Source organism: Ischnura elegans, chromosome 5, assembly GCF_921293095.1.
Source record: "Ischnura elegans chromosome 5, ioIscEleg1.1, whole genome shotgun sequence".
Lineage (NCBI taxonomy): Eukaryota > Metazoa > Arthropoda > Insecta > Odonata > Coenagrionidae > Ischnura > Ischnura elegans.
The window spans coordinates 44540337-44554390 of NC_060250.1; the positions used below are offsets into that span (position 1 = coordinate 44540337).

The following is a 14054-nucleotide window of genomic DNA, read 5'->3' on the forward strand; positions in this document are numbered from 1 at the left end:
TCATGCACAGACAATGCGCATCACGGATATACTGCAGCCAGATAATTGGGAGTCTGCTGAATGTAAATTCAAAGTCAGTTTTACCTACTTAATTGTACAATTGGATTTGAACGCTTACAGATTTAATATCCAAAATGTTTGCTCTGAATAAAGGGTTTTTGTAAGATGCCTACATACTCTCAAGGCATGCCAAGATGTATAACACACTCCATTTTAGAATATGAAGCAGTTGACCCTTAACATACCATTCAGTTGAAGTTAAGATGATGCTCTCTTTCTCTTAAAGATTATGTGTGACGGTTTCGTAGTGAATGTTTCAAGTACCATCATTTGTATCTTACTAAAATTGTTGTCACGAGACATAATTTCTATATAGGTAAGTATTAAACCTTAACCAGCTCCCATTGTCTATTGACGATTTGTATTTATTAGAGATGTGCGAATAGTATCCGCGAATACTCGAATACCTCGAATATTAGAAAGTATTCGATATTCGAGGTTTCGAATAGTTATGCGAAAAGTACCGCCTCGAATACTTTGAATTTCGCGTCATACACTGTCGCACGTACGTCGTTGGTAGTTGACTCGGAAAAATGTAGAGATCTGTAGGCATTTAGTGCTCGCAGCGCCGTTTTACGCAAGTTGACGAATTACATCAAATTCGTGGATTTTAGCGGTGAAAAGAGTACACGAGGGGAACCGAAAATGGTCGGGTGAAAAAATCCAAAAATCCCCGATCCCCCCCACCAGGAGAACCTCAGTGCCGTGGGATAGCAACCTTAGGGCATTTCCCACGATCCGCTATCCCCCTCCATTCAGCACTTGCCTCAACCACTCTGACGCTTTCTTCTTCTCCGAAATCAAACAAAAGGTCCCAGCTCGCGCAGGGATCGCATTACGAAGACCCCTGCTCCGAAAAAAATATCGAGTTACGAGAACAATAAAAACGTGTTTCACGCCCTCCCCCCTTTTCTCACCCACTGACCTTTTTCTGGCTACCTGCTTCGAAGTTCCCCATTTCTGGATGTCAACTGCTGTGTGAGTACCATACGATACCCTTACATTAGCGCATTTCCCAAGATCCGGTATCCCTCTCCATTCAGCACTAGCCCCCCTCTGAGGCTTTCCTCTTCTTCGAAAAAAAAAGGTCACAGCTCGCGCAGGGATCATATTACGAAGACCTTGGCATCGAAAAAATACCAAGTTACACGAGAACAATAGAAACGTGTTTCGAGAACAATAGAAACGTGTTTCGGGCCCTCCCTTTTCTCCCCCACTGACCTTTTTTTTCCTACCAGCTTCGAAGTTCCCCATTTCTGTGGAGGTCAACCGCTGCATGAGTCATCTATTAGCACAAAAGGTGTCTAAGAATGACTTTCGTCAATTGATGTTGCACCTTTATTGAATTGAAATATTAGTAATGTGCGCGTAATTTCAAAAAGATTAAGACCAAACACGACGTATTTCTGAGTTTATTTAAGCATTTTACGCAAAGAAATAAATGTCAAAATACGACGGAGACTTAGCATTCTGGCGAAACTCGATATGAGCAGCAGAGCTTCTCCGAAGTTGATGAGGTATTTTTTTCCGAAAACATATATCAAGTTACAATTTATTAGTGGTGCTATAAATATTTATTGTTACAGTCACAGACGAAGGGATATTTTCTCAGAATATTTGTTTTCTCCCTGATAGCAATTCCAATTCATCTTCTTATCTCGTGAGAACTCCGAAAGATGGACTGAAAATAATTGAAGAAAATCCAGTGGAAAAGAGCTTGTATTTTGCGAAATGCCTCAGATTGTGAGCTAGCACTTGGCAGCAGGAGTGGGGGCAAAGCGATGTTAGCTGAATTAATTATATGCCCAATTGTTTCCATAAAATTAAAATATTCATTAATCAGCTAAATTCCTGTTCGAATCATTTAAAGGAAATCAAAATTACTCCCCAAAATCTTGTGTTGCCTGCTGCATAGGCAACCGAGTCAAATAATCCAGCATTCATCATTTAGTATTCGAGGTATTCGAATATTCAAGCAATGATTTAATATTCGAATTCGATATTCGAATTCGATATTCGAATTCGAGAAATCTGCTATTCGACCCATCTCTAGTATTTATTATTATGTATATTTTTAAATTATTTTTCGCATAATTGTAATACATGTCCTAGAGTTAATCATTTCAAGTAAAAGCAGCAGAAAATTAGTCGATTATATATTTTTGAAACATTTTTTCCTTAAGTAAAAAGTTATAATTAATAAAATTATGCAAAAATAAAAAAAAATATTGTCATTTTTTTTGCGCCTGTAGGGAGCTCTATTTCAGCTTATTTCCGCAGTTAAAGGTTTAAGTACGGAGTGTAAGCTTTACAAATGACATACCTTAGTGAAGAGAGCCATAGGGCAGCCACACTCCTCGGCAGTGAGGCTGGCGACTGATGAAAGGGTGGATTGCACCTTTATCTCCACGGATCCCTCCGAGGGTTTCTCATCTGAATTGGATCTAACCATGCCAACCATGTCAGCTTCAACTGCTATCTCCACTTTCTCTGGGCTGGGAGACTTGTCTCTCCCAGCTGCCCAATAACTGATTGCCCCTGTTAATTTACCTTTCAAATTTGGGACCATACTCAATGCATGAGTGGCCAAGTTAGCTTGCGAATTTGGCAAATCACTTTGGGCATTCTTAGAGTCCTCAGATGGATTCTCAGGAGTTAGAGATGCATCATCGACTTCTCTTTGGGTGGATCCATTCAGAGCCTAGAATACAAGAAATGCCTAATTAAGAACTGACAATTACTGGGAGCTTAAATATTAGAAACAATATGATTCAGGATCGGCTTTTTTCTGGAAGAAATCAAAATACGGAAAAATCTAATTGCCTCGAATAATATTAATATGTATTCTTAATATCTCTGCTACCAGTTTTCCCTGAATCATGATTTTTAAATCATTTTTTTTAACGCTGCACATTAATGCCAGACAATAAATATTAATTAGATGTATTTTATGCCATTTCTCTTTATTGTTAAATACTAATGTTTACAAATATTATCAATTGAATTTCATGAATTATAACATCTGATATAGAGCCAAAATTTTTATTTCATAGCCTAGGTACAAACGTTTTGCCATGGCAAAAGTTAAAATTAGTGGGAACTCAGGAAAGTGTTTTAAGAAATACTAACACATTTGCAATTTTTTGGTGCAGAGTGAGTTGGCTAACCCATTATAGAGGCATAAAATGGCTTAATTAAATTAATAATAAAAGCGATTGCACCATGCAGTCAAACTGCCTTATGGATGTAGAAATTCAAAATTTTAGAGGAAAAAAAACAAGGAAAATGAGATGTCCAAAAAGACAACAAGTTAGAAGTTTCTGGTTTCCTGGTCTTCTATCCTATCTCCAAACGGATATTATCTCTAAATTAACTCAAAATGGACATTGCCCAAGACACTCAATATAACATTTCTCTGTAAATGGAATAGCTCACGGCCAAATATTTTATTTACCATTCTCAATAGAACAATGTCTAATTGTAAAAAAAATTAAAAATGACCATAATTACTATACCTTCATAAAAAGTTTAACAAAAATTTGTTTAAACAATTAATAATTGCAATTACATTTTAGTTATGATTTTGTAATTTTCAAATTATGCAACATAAAATGAAATCCCTTAACACGTTCCCTGCCACGCGCCGCAACATAACTTCAAATCCGAGTTAGTGAGCCGCCATATGGCGTCTCGCATTGCTGCTGGACGCAACTAGTGAGACGCCAATGGGCGTCAAAGTTGCGTTTTCGTTGAATCATCAAGCGATGCATAGAACTTGAAATTTAAGTTACATTTCCTAATGCACTAATGAGACATTGATATCTTCTGTGAAAGGGGGGTATTGGTAACACGTTCTAGCTCGAATTTCATTTTTTTTCGCCTTCGGTTTCTCGTGTTTTTTTTCGGGAGTGGCATATTTCAATGGCTATATCATTCTATGTTTCAAGTGGAAGCTTGAGGTGTTATATCTCCACACAATGTTTCAAATTACATATCCAGAGCTTTTTTCCCTTCCGTCAGTTGTCGCTCATACTTAACCGAGTGAGGAGCGCATCAGTATACCAAAATTATTCGCTGTGTCTGTGCCTTCGATACGGAAGTGATAACCAGTTCTGTGAATATATCATGTGTACTCCGTCACGCATTATTGGGGGAAAGAAACGTTTTAACGAAGAAGAAATCGAGCGTATTTTCATTCTGACAATTCGGCTTCCACCAACGACCTTGAAGGATTTTCTGAAGGAGACACCGCTAATTCAGGGTGTCTTAGAAGTCGTATGAATCCTCAGAGTCAGGTAACCTTTCTTCTTCTAATACAGGTATGATTCCCCATTCGATTTTTTTATTCACTTTCTAATAAATCCTCCTGTAATGTTTTGATACTTCTAGTGAGGTGATTAATCCCACGCCTACGGAAAGAAAGCTAGGAAGATAAGACTCGTTTTGAGGGAACCATTAGGAAAAATATGAAAGGGCTATTAAGAGAAATAACAACTGCTAAATTAAAGAAAGGCATTTCAGTGCTATGAAAAACTTGTGGAGTAACGGTAAAGAAATGGAAAGATCAGCGCGACGTATTGATGATCTCCACCACCATCAGATCAGAGATAATCCCAACGGGGAAAGAAATCGAAGAGGGGAAGTGGTTACTAAGCCAAAGATGGTGATTGAGTATAATAAAATAAAGGGAGGAATTGACATTGCCGACACCCTTTCGTTGTATCACTGCACCCATCGAAAAACAGTAAGGTGGTACCACAAGGTGGCCGATAATGCTCTTTTAGGGACTTGCATTGTTAATGCTTTTATACTGTGGAATGAAACACGGAATCCAGGTGCCCACATGATCTCTCTCCTGCAGTTATGACGATAAATTATAGAAGAATGGCTGCATATTCTTTGCGATTCCGTTGATTGGATCTAAAAAAAATCGACGCACTACCTGATAAATACAAATAACACTGGAGGAAGTCTTCGAAGTCTGGTAATTTAGAGGATAAAATTATCATTACGTAAAATTGACAATTAGTATTTTTCGCACTATTTTTAGTGCTGTTTCTTCATTTTAGAAAAGCCCGTGTTGGCTGTCGCGGATGTTGCAAAGAATTCACGCAGACGATAAGCCGCAAAGTTGCCCTCAGTAAAGCCAAATGTGTTTCTACCAAATGTATGCTCTGTTCGGACCAGCCATACCTATACCTACCAAATTTAAATCAATGCACTAATCATCTTTGGATACGAAAGCAAATATTATTAAAAGCATAATTAACAATTAAAATTTGTTTTAACATTATTTTAAATCATAGGTTTTGAGTGTACACTAAAAAGTTGGAACGCAGATCCAATTGCCTGAGCCGCCAAATGGCGTCTCATCAAATTTTAGGCATTGTCAAAAGTGGGGAGACGCCCTATGGCGTCGCACGTGACTAAAGTTACAAGCGATAGCGCATCACGTAATGAGTGTAAATATACCAAAAATTATTAGTAAAACCCGGAGTCAGGCTCATTATCATAATGGCCATTTGGTAATAGGTTTGAAAATATTCGCCTGGCACACGCTGAATGATAGCAGAATTCGGGCCCGCCAGCGAACGTGTTAACATGTGCTTGTGTGGATTCTTCCAAAAAAATAGTGACATTGTACATTTTGTGTTCCAAAAGACTACAATTAACAAAGTACACATTATTTAGCAGTTTTTTTAACCTTTGCAAGACACTAACTGATACATTATTTAAGTTTTTCATGGTGAATAATACTTAGGAAGTCTTCTCAAGCTCTGCACCAGGCTATTGGATTAATTTCCACCAATGTGACTGATAACAAGTTGTTTTCCATTTTCAAGGCATGTTAATCTCACTGTGTCAGATTTCACACTGAATTTAAGAAAGGCTGACACATATGAAGCTTGTAAACTGACACAGAGCCGGAAAAGAGATCCTTGAACTGGTATTTGTTATTTGAGGAGGCAAAGTCATACTACCAATGTTCATAGAAATGAATGAGGACAAGGGCCAACTCCAGTTTGAACTGGCTCAGAATGACTCAAATGAAATTGTGAAAATATACTTTGATGTACACTCATACAATGAATCCAATAAAGTGTGTTAAAAGGAGTCAATGTTGTTATATTTCTAAAAAATGGAGGAAAACTGACTTAGAATTAGTAAAAAACAACAAATGCATTCAAAAGCAGAAATGGTGATACTGATGTAGAAATAAAGACTTTGTTTGAAGCATGACTTAGAAACATAAGTTGTCAAGAATAATTGTAAAAGTCAGTAAAATTTACTGATCTTGTCTATATTTTGATGGATTACAAAAATTGATCAAAAAAATCAGTTTTAGTAAAAATTTGCCAAGATAAAAATACCAATAGCTATCTCCATTTAATGGGAATAATTGATACTTCTCACTCCCAATGAATTTTCCTTTCAGGTCCAAAATCCCTATCTTACCCAGCTAATACATTTGTTTCACAGGCATGTAATCAAAGCCAAGCAAGTACCTTATTTGAGGAGAGATCTTCGCTTGAATTCTGTCTATCTTCATTTTTTTCTTTCTCCATTTCCATGGCTGTTGTCTTCAGAGAGTCCACCAATTTCGATTCCTCAGCTTCAGAGACTAACCCTTTATTGTCCTCAGTATCTCTCGAAACATTCAAATCTTGACCATCACCTTTTTCACTAGGTACTGAAGATATATTGGTATTGGTGCTAGAAAAATTAGAATCAAAGAGGTTAGTTAACAAACAAAAACAAGATATAAATATTAATTAGGAAAACAATTATTGAGACCAACAAACTAGAGAACATAAGGCATCACATAGAATCAAGTTAGTGAGACTTTCCTACAATATATTCAATATGTTTTTTCTCTCCATCAAAGTTTATCAAGACTAATTTCCATATACTAATTTCCATTTCCATATAGGGGTGATAAAAATTTCCACAGAGGCATTCTACTTCATATATGCCAATATATTTCATATGCTTAGTTTTGGCAGTTTCATCATTTTACATAAAGACTAGAAATATTTGTGTTGATTTGCCTACTTAGTATTCCTAATGCATATAAATATACATATATAATAGAATAATAAAATGATACTGACATGGTGAAAGATTAACATATAATTTAAAAAAATAAAACCTTTATTTTAGACTAGTTTTTATCTTTGAGCACTTATTACCTCAAGCGACAATCAAAAGATCGTACCAATGAAATAAATATTGAACTAAGGATGAATCAAGAGAAATAAAATCACAGTAGAAACATAAAATAGAAAAACTCATGTATCCAAGGAATAGCCCGGTCAAAATAGACATTGACCCTTGCATAAATTGCCAACAAGCTGAAACTTTGCATGAACCTCAAGGACACCACTCTAATGAAATCCTGAAAAGTCCCCATCGATCCCGTGTGTGCAAAATATTTTATTCAAGGTCAAAGGTCACAAAAATGAGTTTTTTGCACACACGGGATCGATGGGGACTTTTCAAGATTTCATTAGAGTGGTATCCTTGAGGTTCATGCAAATTTTTAGCTTGTTGGCAATTTATGCAAGGGTACCCCTATTTTTTGGGCTAATTTGACCGGGCTGGAAGGCAATGGGAACAGGAGAATGAAAGCAGTGAAGAAGTACACAAAGAGTTACACTAAATTAGATATGACAAACCATAAGACCAAATAGTAAACAATGGGAACCTGATTTTGGGATAGTTAGAACACAGATGCCCCATATAGTTGAAAGTTTTTACGAATAAGAGTTTTTTGTCCCTGCTTTTCAGACAAACCTTGAGGTCTTTAATTCTTGTCACACAACACCATCCTGATTATTCTATCTACTGGGCAGGGCATGTGCCACCTACATGCTCAAAGACCCTACTTACTGAAGTAGCTCTTTGGAGCTTAACTCCAAGTGCTCTTCCTCCATCCTACCCTCCTCCCCACAAGATTCCCACAGAGAACATCAAGAACATCCATGGATAGGTTTTTCCCATCATAAATACCACAGCCTCATACCTCTAGACAGAATGCACACTGTGACTAGTCACAAAATGGTGAAATTCAGCGGGAGGACTCGTATAATGGCTGAAAAACAGGGTGAATATAACCCCCTCAAGCTCCTTTCCTCCCTTCCTGAGTGCAAACGCATTACTGATGACGCGTGCCATGTGTGTTATTTTTCCCATATTTCCAAAGGAGCATTCAGCCAAGTAATCTTTCCTCTACCCACACTCAACGCCTCCTCCTCCACACTTAACCTCATACACAATTATTGCAACTGATCTGAATGGCCTACCTAGTCTAGTAGTGGTACAGCCTTATTCCCTGAGACAGTGGTTTTATTTCCCCACTTCTGTCCCTCTAAAACAGCATACAAGGGCATATACCATGCCAGAAAAAAGAAAAATTAGTGGAGAAAATGGAGGTAGCAGCTATGAAGATATTCGTGGACAGGAGACAAGGAGTCAGGATGAGAAGAAGTCGCAGCCACTGGACTGAGTAAAAATCCAATTCCCGGTATCTTCACTGGCACCTCTCCTAATGGCAAATCATTAATGGAGTCTTGAAATGCCACTGCAAGTGCATCAGCTACAATGATTACTAAAATTCCTATAAGTTCAGTCCAATTGTGCCCCCCCCCCTTCCCATCTCAACTCGAAAGAAGATGACATGACTAATGAAGCCACCACCAATAGGTATCATTTTGTGACCCCTGCTTCTCTTTTTCTCTCCAAACCTTACCCTAATCAACCCTGATTATTACTATTCCCCTTGATAGTAGAAGAGCTGTAAGTACAGACTAATGACCCCTACTCTCAAATTAAGTAAATAGCTCTGTCATTGCCCAAATTCGTGGCAAATTTAATTTCTGAAGGTTTAATAGGCCATTTAGTTTCCATTCTGTGGTATCATTAGTGATTTATGCAGTGATATAAACTTCTTTGATAGTGAAATAGGCCAATTCCCAATCCAAGAACTCCCTACTCTTTAACTATCCTCATAATCCTTGTGGATGGGTGGCATGCTTGAGCATTTCATTTACCAACACATCTTATCCCCCCTCAAGTTCAATCTACTAGATAGTGCTTGACCGTGTATATGATTACAACAACAATATGTTTGAGATTAAAAGCTCAAATTTTAAAATGATAGAATGTCAAAACCGGTGATCAATAAATCAACATCCACACAGGAAATTACCATTTCATTCATCAATTGCACAACCAATAATAACTGAATGATCAAATTAAAAGGAAAACTCTGGATAAAAACTGCTGAGCAGGAGTACATTAGAAATCCAATCTTAAGTTCATGCAAATGTGTACCATACCTAGTTAACTCCACTTTTTCCACATCCTTCTTGTCTTCAACATCCGAACTAAAGTCTGGAATTGGAGACATGGGTCGTGATGGTCTGCAATTAAAAAACCTAACTCAGCCATTTTGGGCAAAACAATATTAAGACAAACCACAGACATTTTTCCAACGGTAATATTACGAAAAAGGTGGGATTATAAGCACATAATTATCCATCCCAAGTTTGTAGTCAGCATGCATATATATATATATATCATACACCAAAGGTTTAAAAGAATCTCTCTTCTCTTTAGCACTAGATTTACAATGGTCAACATTTCCGAGTTATAGCAACACACCTACCAATTCCTTCACATAATTCTTTTTCATAGTTATAGTGTATTTCAATTTTGTAGAGGCAATTAAGACTGGGTAGAAGAGCATGAGGTCTACATGTACTGAAGTAACCAAAGGGATTGGGGAAGTGAAATTCCTCCTCCCGAGGGCTCAGTCTGAATCTGGCTTCTGCCACTAAAAGATCTTCCTTTACCTTGACACTTTACTTAGCATGTTCCCCAAAAATATTTTCTGGCCACAGTCCCAATATAATTTTAGAGGAATCCACTTGGGGAGTTATATCATTTAAACAACAATCATCATTTAGGGGGTCATTTGGAGGGGGTACACCTTTAACTGTATTTCCAAAGCATTTTTACGGACGGTGTGAACCCCTTGACCTCCCCAATTGGGACCTTGTGTTCTCTAAAAACTGATTGTTTGAGACGTAACTTTGTGAAAGCGATTTATAATGAAAAATGAAAAGAAGAAACTATGGGCTTTCACATGAAATATTTATTCACACATTTACACGACCATGGTTTCAACGTTAGACGTCATCATCAGGTGAACTCAACAGAGGTCAATCACATCATTTTATACATCATTATAGGCTTAGAGGGGGAGGGAGGAAGGTAACTAGGTTGGACGGTCTATTGACCAATCCTAGCTGGAACTAGGTCTGTTGACCAATCCGTCCAACCTAAATACCTTCCTCCCTTCCCCTCTAAGCCTGGTATTAAATGACGTGATGGACCTCAGTAGAGTTCACCTGATGATGACGTCTAATGTTGAAACCATGGTTGTGTAAATGTGTGAATAAACATTCATGTGAAGGCACAAAGTTTCTTCTTTTTCATTTTTCTCCAAAAACATTAAATTTTAAAAGTTCCTAAAACGGCAATGCCTTCCAAGCACTCTTCTCTACCCTGAATCATGTTTTCCTCTCCAGCCGGATCACATTCACATATTTCCACAGATACACAAAAATGAGAGCTGATGGGAGTGATCAAAATCTCGCCACAAAGTCATTTGAAATAGACTGTGATACCAAGTACTTTCCATGATCATAAATACTGTATGTAGACATATTAACATCAAGTACTTAATTCGATATAGGTTAATAATACAGATTTCTTTCTGCAATAAGCCAAAATTTCCCTCCAGAAATGAACAATCCTCATTAGATTAACATCAAATATGTTCCAAAATAAAATATCAATTCTAAATGCAACGATAGATAGAAATACAGTAGATTCTGTTTAATGGGTCCACCGATTACTTGGGGCAGCCGCTTAATTGGGACAGATCTTGACGAACAGAACCCAATAGAGAAATACATATCCCCGAGTATTCTCCGCTTAATTGGGACAGCATGCTGCTTCATTGGGCCATGAGTCGGCGACATAGACTATACTCGCGACGAAAATAAAATTATTTGTTTTCAGAATACTATTTTTTATATTTTCCTCCTTCGATTCACTCTTATTTTTCACACATGTTCCTATTCTTGCCCTATTTTGAAAGCTCATGTTGTTATAGTATCAGTAAGAGAATAGGACTTTTCTTTAATAGGACTTCGTAAAAGACATTCATTCAGCGTCGCCCGTGGCTGTGAAAAATATTTTTGACAAAATGTTATAATTATTAAAAATTATAATAAATTAACTAAACTCGCTGATTTATTAATCAAATTACTATTTTAAAATACCTATGTTGCATTATAAACATTTTTTAGTCTTCTTTCTACCATTTCAAAGTTTTTTATGCCCATATACAAGAGAGTTCGCCTAATTGGGGCAGCCGCTTAATTGGGGCAAAGTGCACAAGTCCCAATATGTCCCAATTAACCGGAATCTACTGTACTTCCATAAATGGTAGCATGTACCATTCAGATGAAAGACAAAAACCAACTGGTGAAATGCTAAAGAGTAGGATTTAACATTTACATAATATTTTATAAAAACAATAATGTTACTTACTTAACACAAGCTGACTCTATGAGACCTTTTTCAATCATTCCAGGATGCAGAGATAATAGAGATAGAATTGTTGAGCACAAGTGCTGAACAGGAGATTTGAAAAATAGCACTCTTCTTTCTAATAGCATCAACTTAAACATAAGCAATGCCTTGTGCTTGAACTGTAGGATCAGATCTTGAGGTGAGAGACCTTGAAAGAAATTGAAATATCTTCATAGCTTTATTGTTTTAATGATGTATCAACTGAAACTAAAATCACACAATAGGGCTATAGCCTCGATTTCAGCTGTAATTGCCAACTGATGCTTAGAAATAGGAAAGTAATAAAATAATAAACATTAACATATGCTTCGGTCATGACATACATATTCAAATCATCTACTGCTGCCAGTAAACAATAATGATATTGTAAGTTTTTATATAAATCTGGTGGAATTACATAGGGGAAAACACTTTGACATGATTTAATTCGCTATTTTCGGTGATATGAGGTTTGCAGCCCCAGAATAGTCATTAAATGTTGAGGGTTAATAGTTTCAACCACTAGGAAAATCCCAAGATTTACTGTTTCCTGTTTAATGCAAATATTAAATTGTTTATTTCAATCACAGGTGTAACTTACCAACAAAAACTTGTGAAGTATTCAGCATCTCTTCACTAAGACAGTCATTTAAATTCGTAAACGTATCTTGAAGCAGGGACACCTTGCTGAAATCTCCCTCCTCAAAATAAGCATGAGTAATAAGGGCCATTTTCACTTGTATTTGGCCGTATAGAGGCAAAGTGCTCAGTACACATACTGATTTTTGAACTGTCCCTCGAGTTATATCCGCAGTTCGATTGGTGACTTTCTGCAATGAAAAACAAAGGTCTTATTCAACACTCCGAGGAGATTGCTCCATCATAGTTGAGGAATCCTTTGTGTTGCCTTAGGACGTTTGCAAAACATAACTTTCACGGAAATAATAAAAACTTCGATGACTCCATCATGCACAAATATATACGAATTAATGAGTGAAGTCAAGTACCAGATTTCTTTTACTCACCTCAACTGGGATTTGTCGGAAGCAGGATATACCGTACACTGTTTGTTTAGGATTGGTTAAGCTCGGGAGATGGAAATAAACAGTGTCCTCCGTGAAATTGTGGGAACCATCAGGTAGAGCCAAAGTTGGTAGATACTTCCAACCAGGTGGGCACTCATTTGAGTCGTAAGAGCCACCCGGCATTAAGGGTGGAAATGAATACTCAACCTTACAAGAGCAAACCGAGACAATGTCTCATTAGTGAAAGGATATGATAACGGGATATTTGACTCTGTCCATTCATCCACATCGCTATCGCTTAAGTAATTATTTGAAGCAATTAATGTCATGTAAAATGGTATTTAGGGTACATTAAAGTTCAAATTAAACACAAGGTGCCTGTTTACTCACTTGGCATCCTTTCTTGTGATGGAAGCCAACAACGATAACATGCAGAATCGGCCCTTTTGGTCCAGCGTTTTTATTCTCTTCAGTCATGTTCTCTTTTTGACTTAGTTATATAAACATATTTTATATATTTGAGAAATAATTAGTACGAACACATGACGAACTTCCGCAGTTCACACAGCAAATGCAGGAACCAAGAAACACCGAGATAAATCTTCAACTCCCTACGCGGCTGGTGACGTTCTTCAGATTTTTATTTGACAGACGAACTATAGGGTCACGTGGTTGTTTGCTCAAGTGACGTCATTAACTAGCGCCACTTTCAAAAGATATTTTCAAAATATCAGTATAAAAAATAGATTTTAGAAAATAAATTAAACTTAAAGTCAAATTAATAGACTTAAATTAATAAATTGATTAGATAATTTTTTGTAAAAGCAGCAGCCATCGTGGAAATAGCGAAACCAGTATAATAGAATCCTTTATCAAGTGACAGCTATTCCAATCGTATGTGTCTCCAAAGTTTACGTTGCTCAGGGGGAGGGCTCCAAGAAAATTTTCGTCGCCTCCTCCTTTTTAATGTAACTAATTCAATCTTTCAGTTTTTCCTTTCTAAGTTCTATTAATATACATAAATACTTTTCTTTGAATTATTCTGGATTATTGTGGCATGGCAACTCAGTATGTGGAAAGATCCATGCCTCATAATCTTGTAGTGGAGATGATGGGAAAAAAGTAAAGTAGATGAGAGGTGAAATGGAAGGTGAAGATAAAGGGGTAATGGCTAAGTTGAGAGAGGAAATTAGGGGGTGGGATCACAAGGTTGAGGAAAGAGCTCCAAGAAAACTACTTACAAGGAATTATTCACTAGTTTTTCAGTTTAATATTGACGTCTTGATCTCTCTTACAAGTTCTGATTAAGGAACAAAATTTATATAA

General features: G+C 36.9%; 1 protein-coding gene across 1 annotated transcript in view; it reads right to left on the bottom strand.

The window, feature by feature from the left end:
• Positions 1-13366, bottom strand: part of LOC124158788 (late secretory pathway protein AVL9 homolog) — a 32459-nt gene extending 19093 nt beyond the window's left edge. The window contains exons 1-7 of the mRNA XM_046534104.1: positions 13119-13366; positions 12729-12935; positions 12305-12533; positions 11683-11872; positions 9399-9482; positions 6567-6774; positions 2384-2761 (exon numbers count right to left, since the gene is read on the bottom strand). Coding sequence (XP_046390060.1) covers positions 2384-2761; positions 6567-6774; positions 9399-9482; positions 11683-11872; positions 12305-12533; positions 12729-12935; positions 13119-13205 — 1383 coding nt within the window. The 5' untranslated portion in view covers positions 13206-13366. The remainder of the gene's footprint in view (positions 1-2383; positions 2762-6566; positions 6775-9398; positions 9483-11682; positions 11873-12304; positions 12534-12728; positions 12936-13118) is intronic.
• Between the last annotated feature and the right edge of the window lie 688 nt (positions 13367-14054).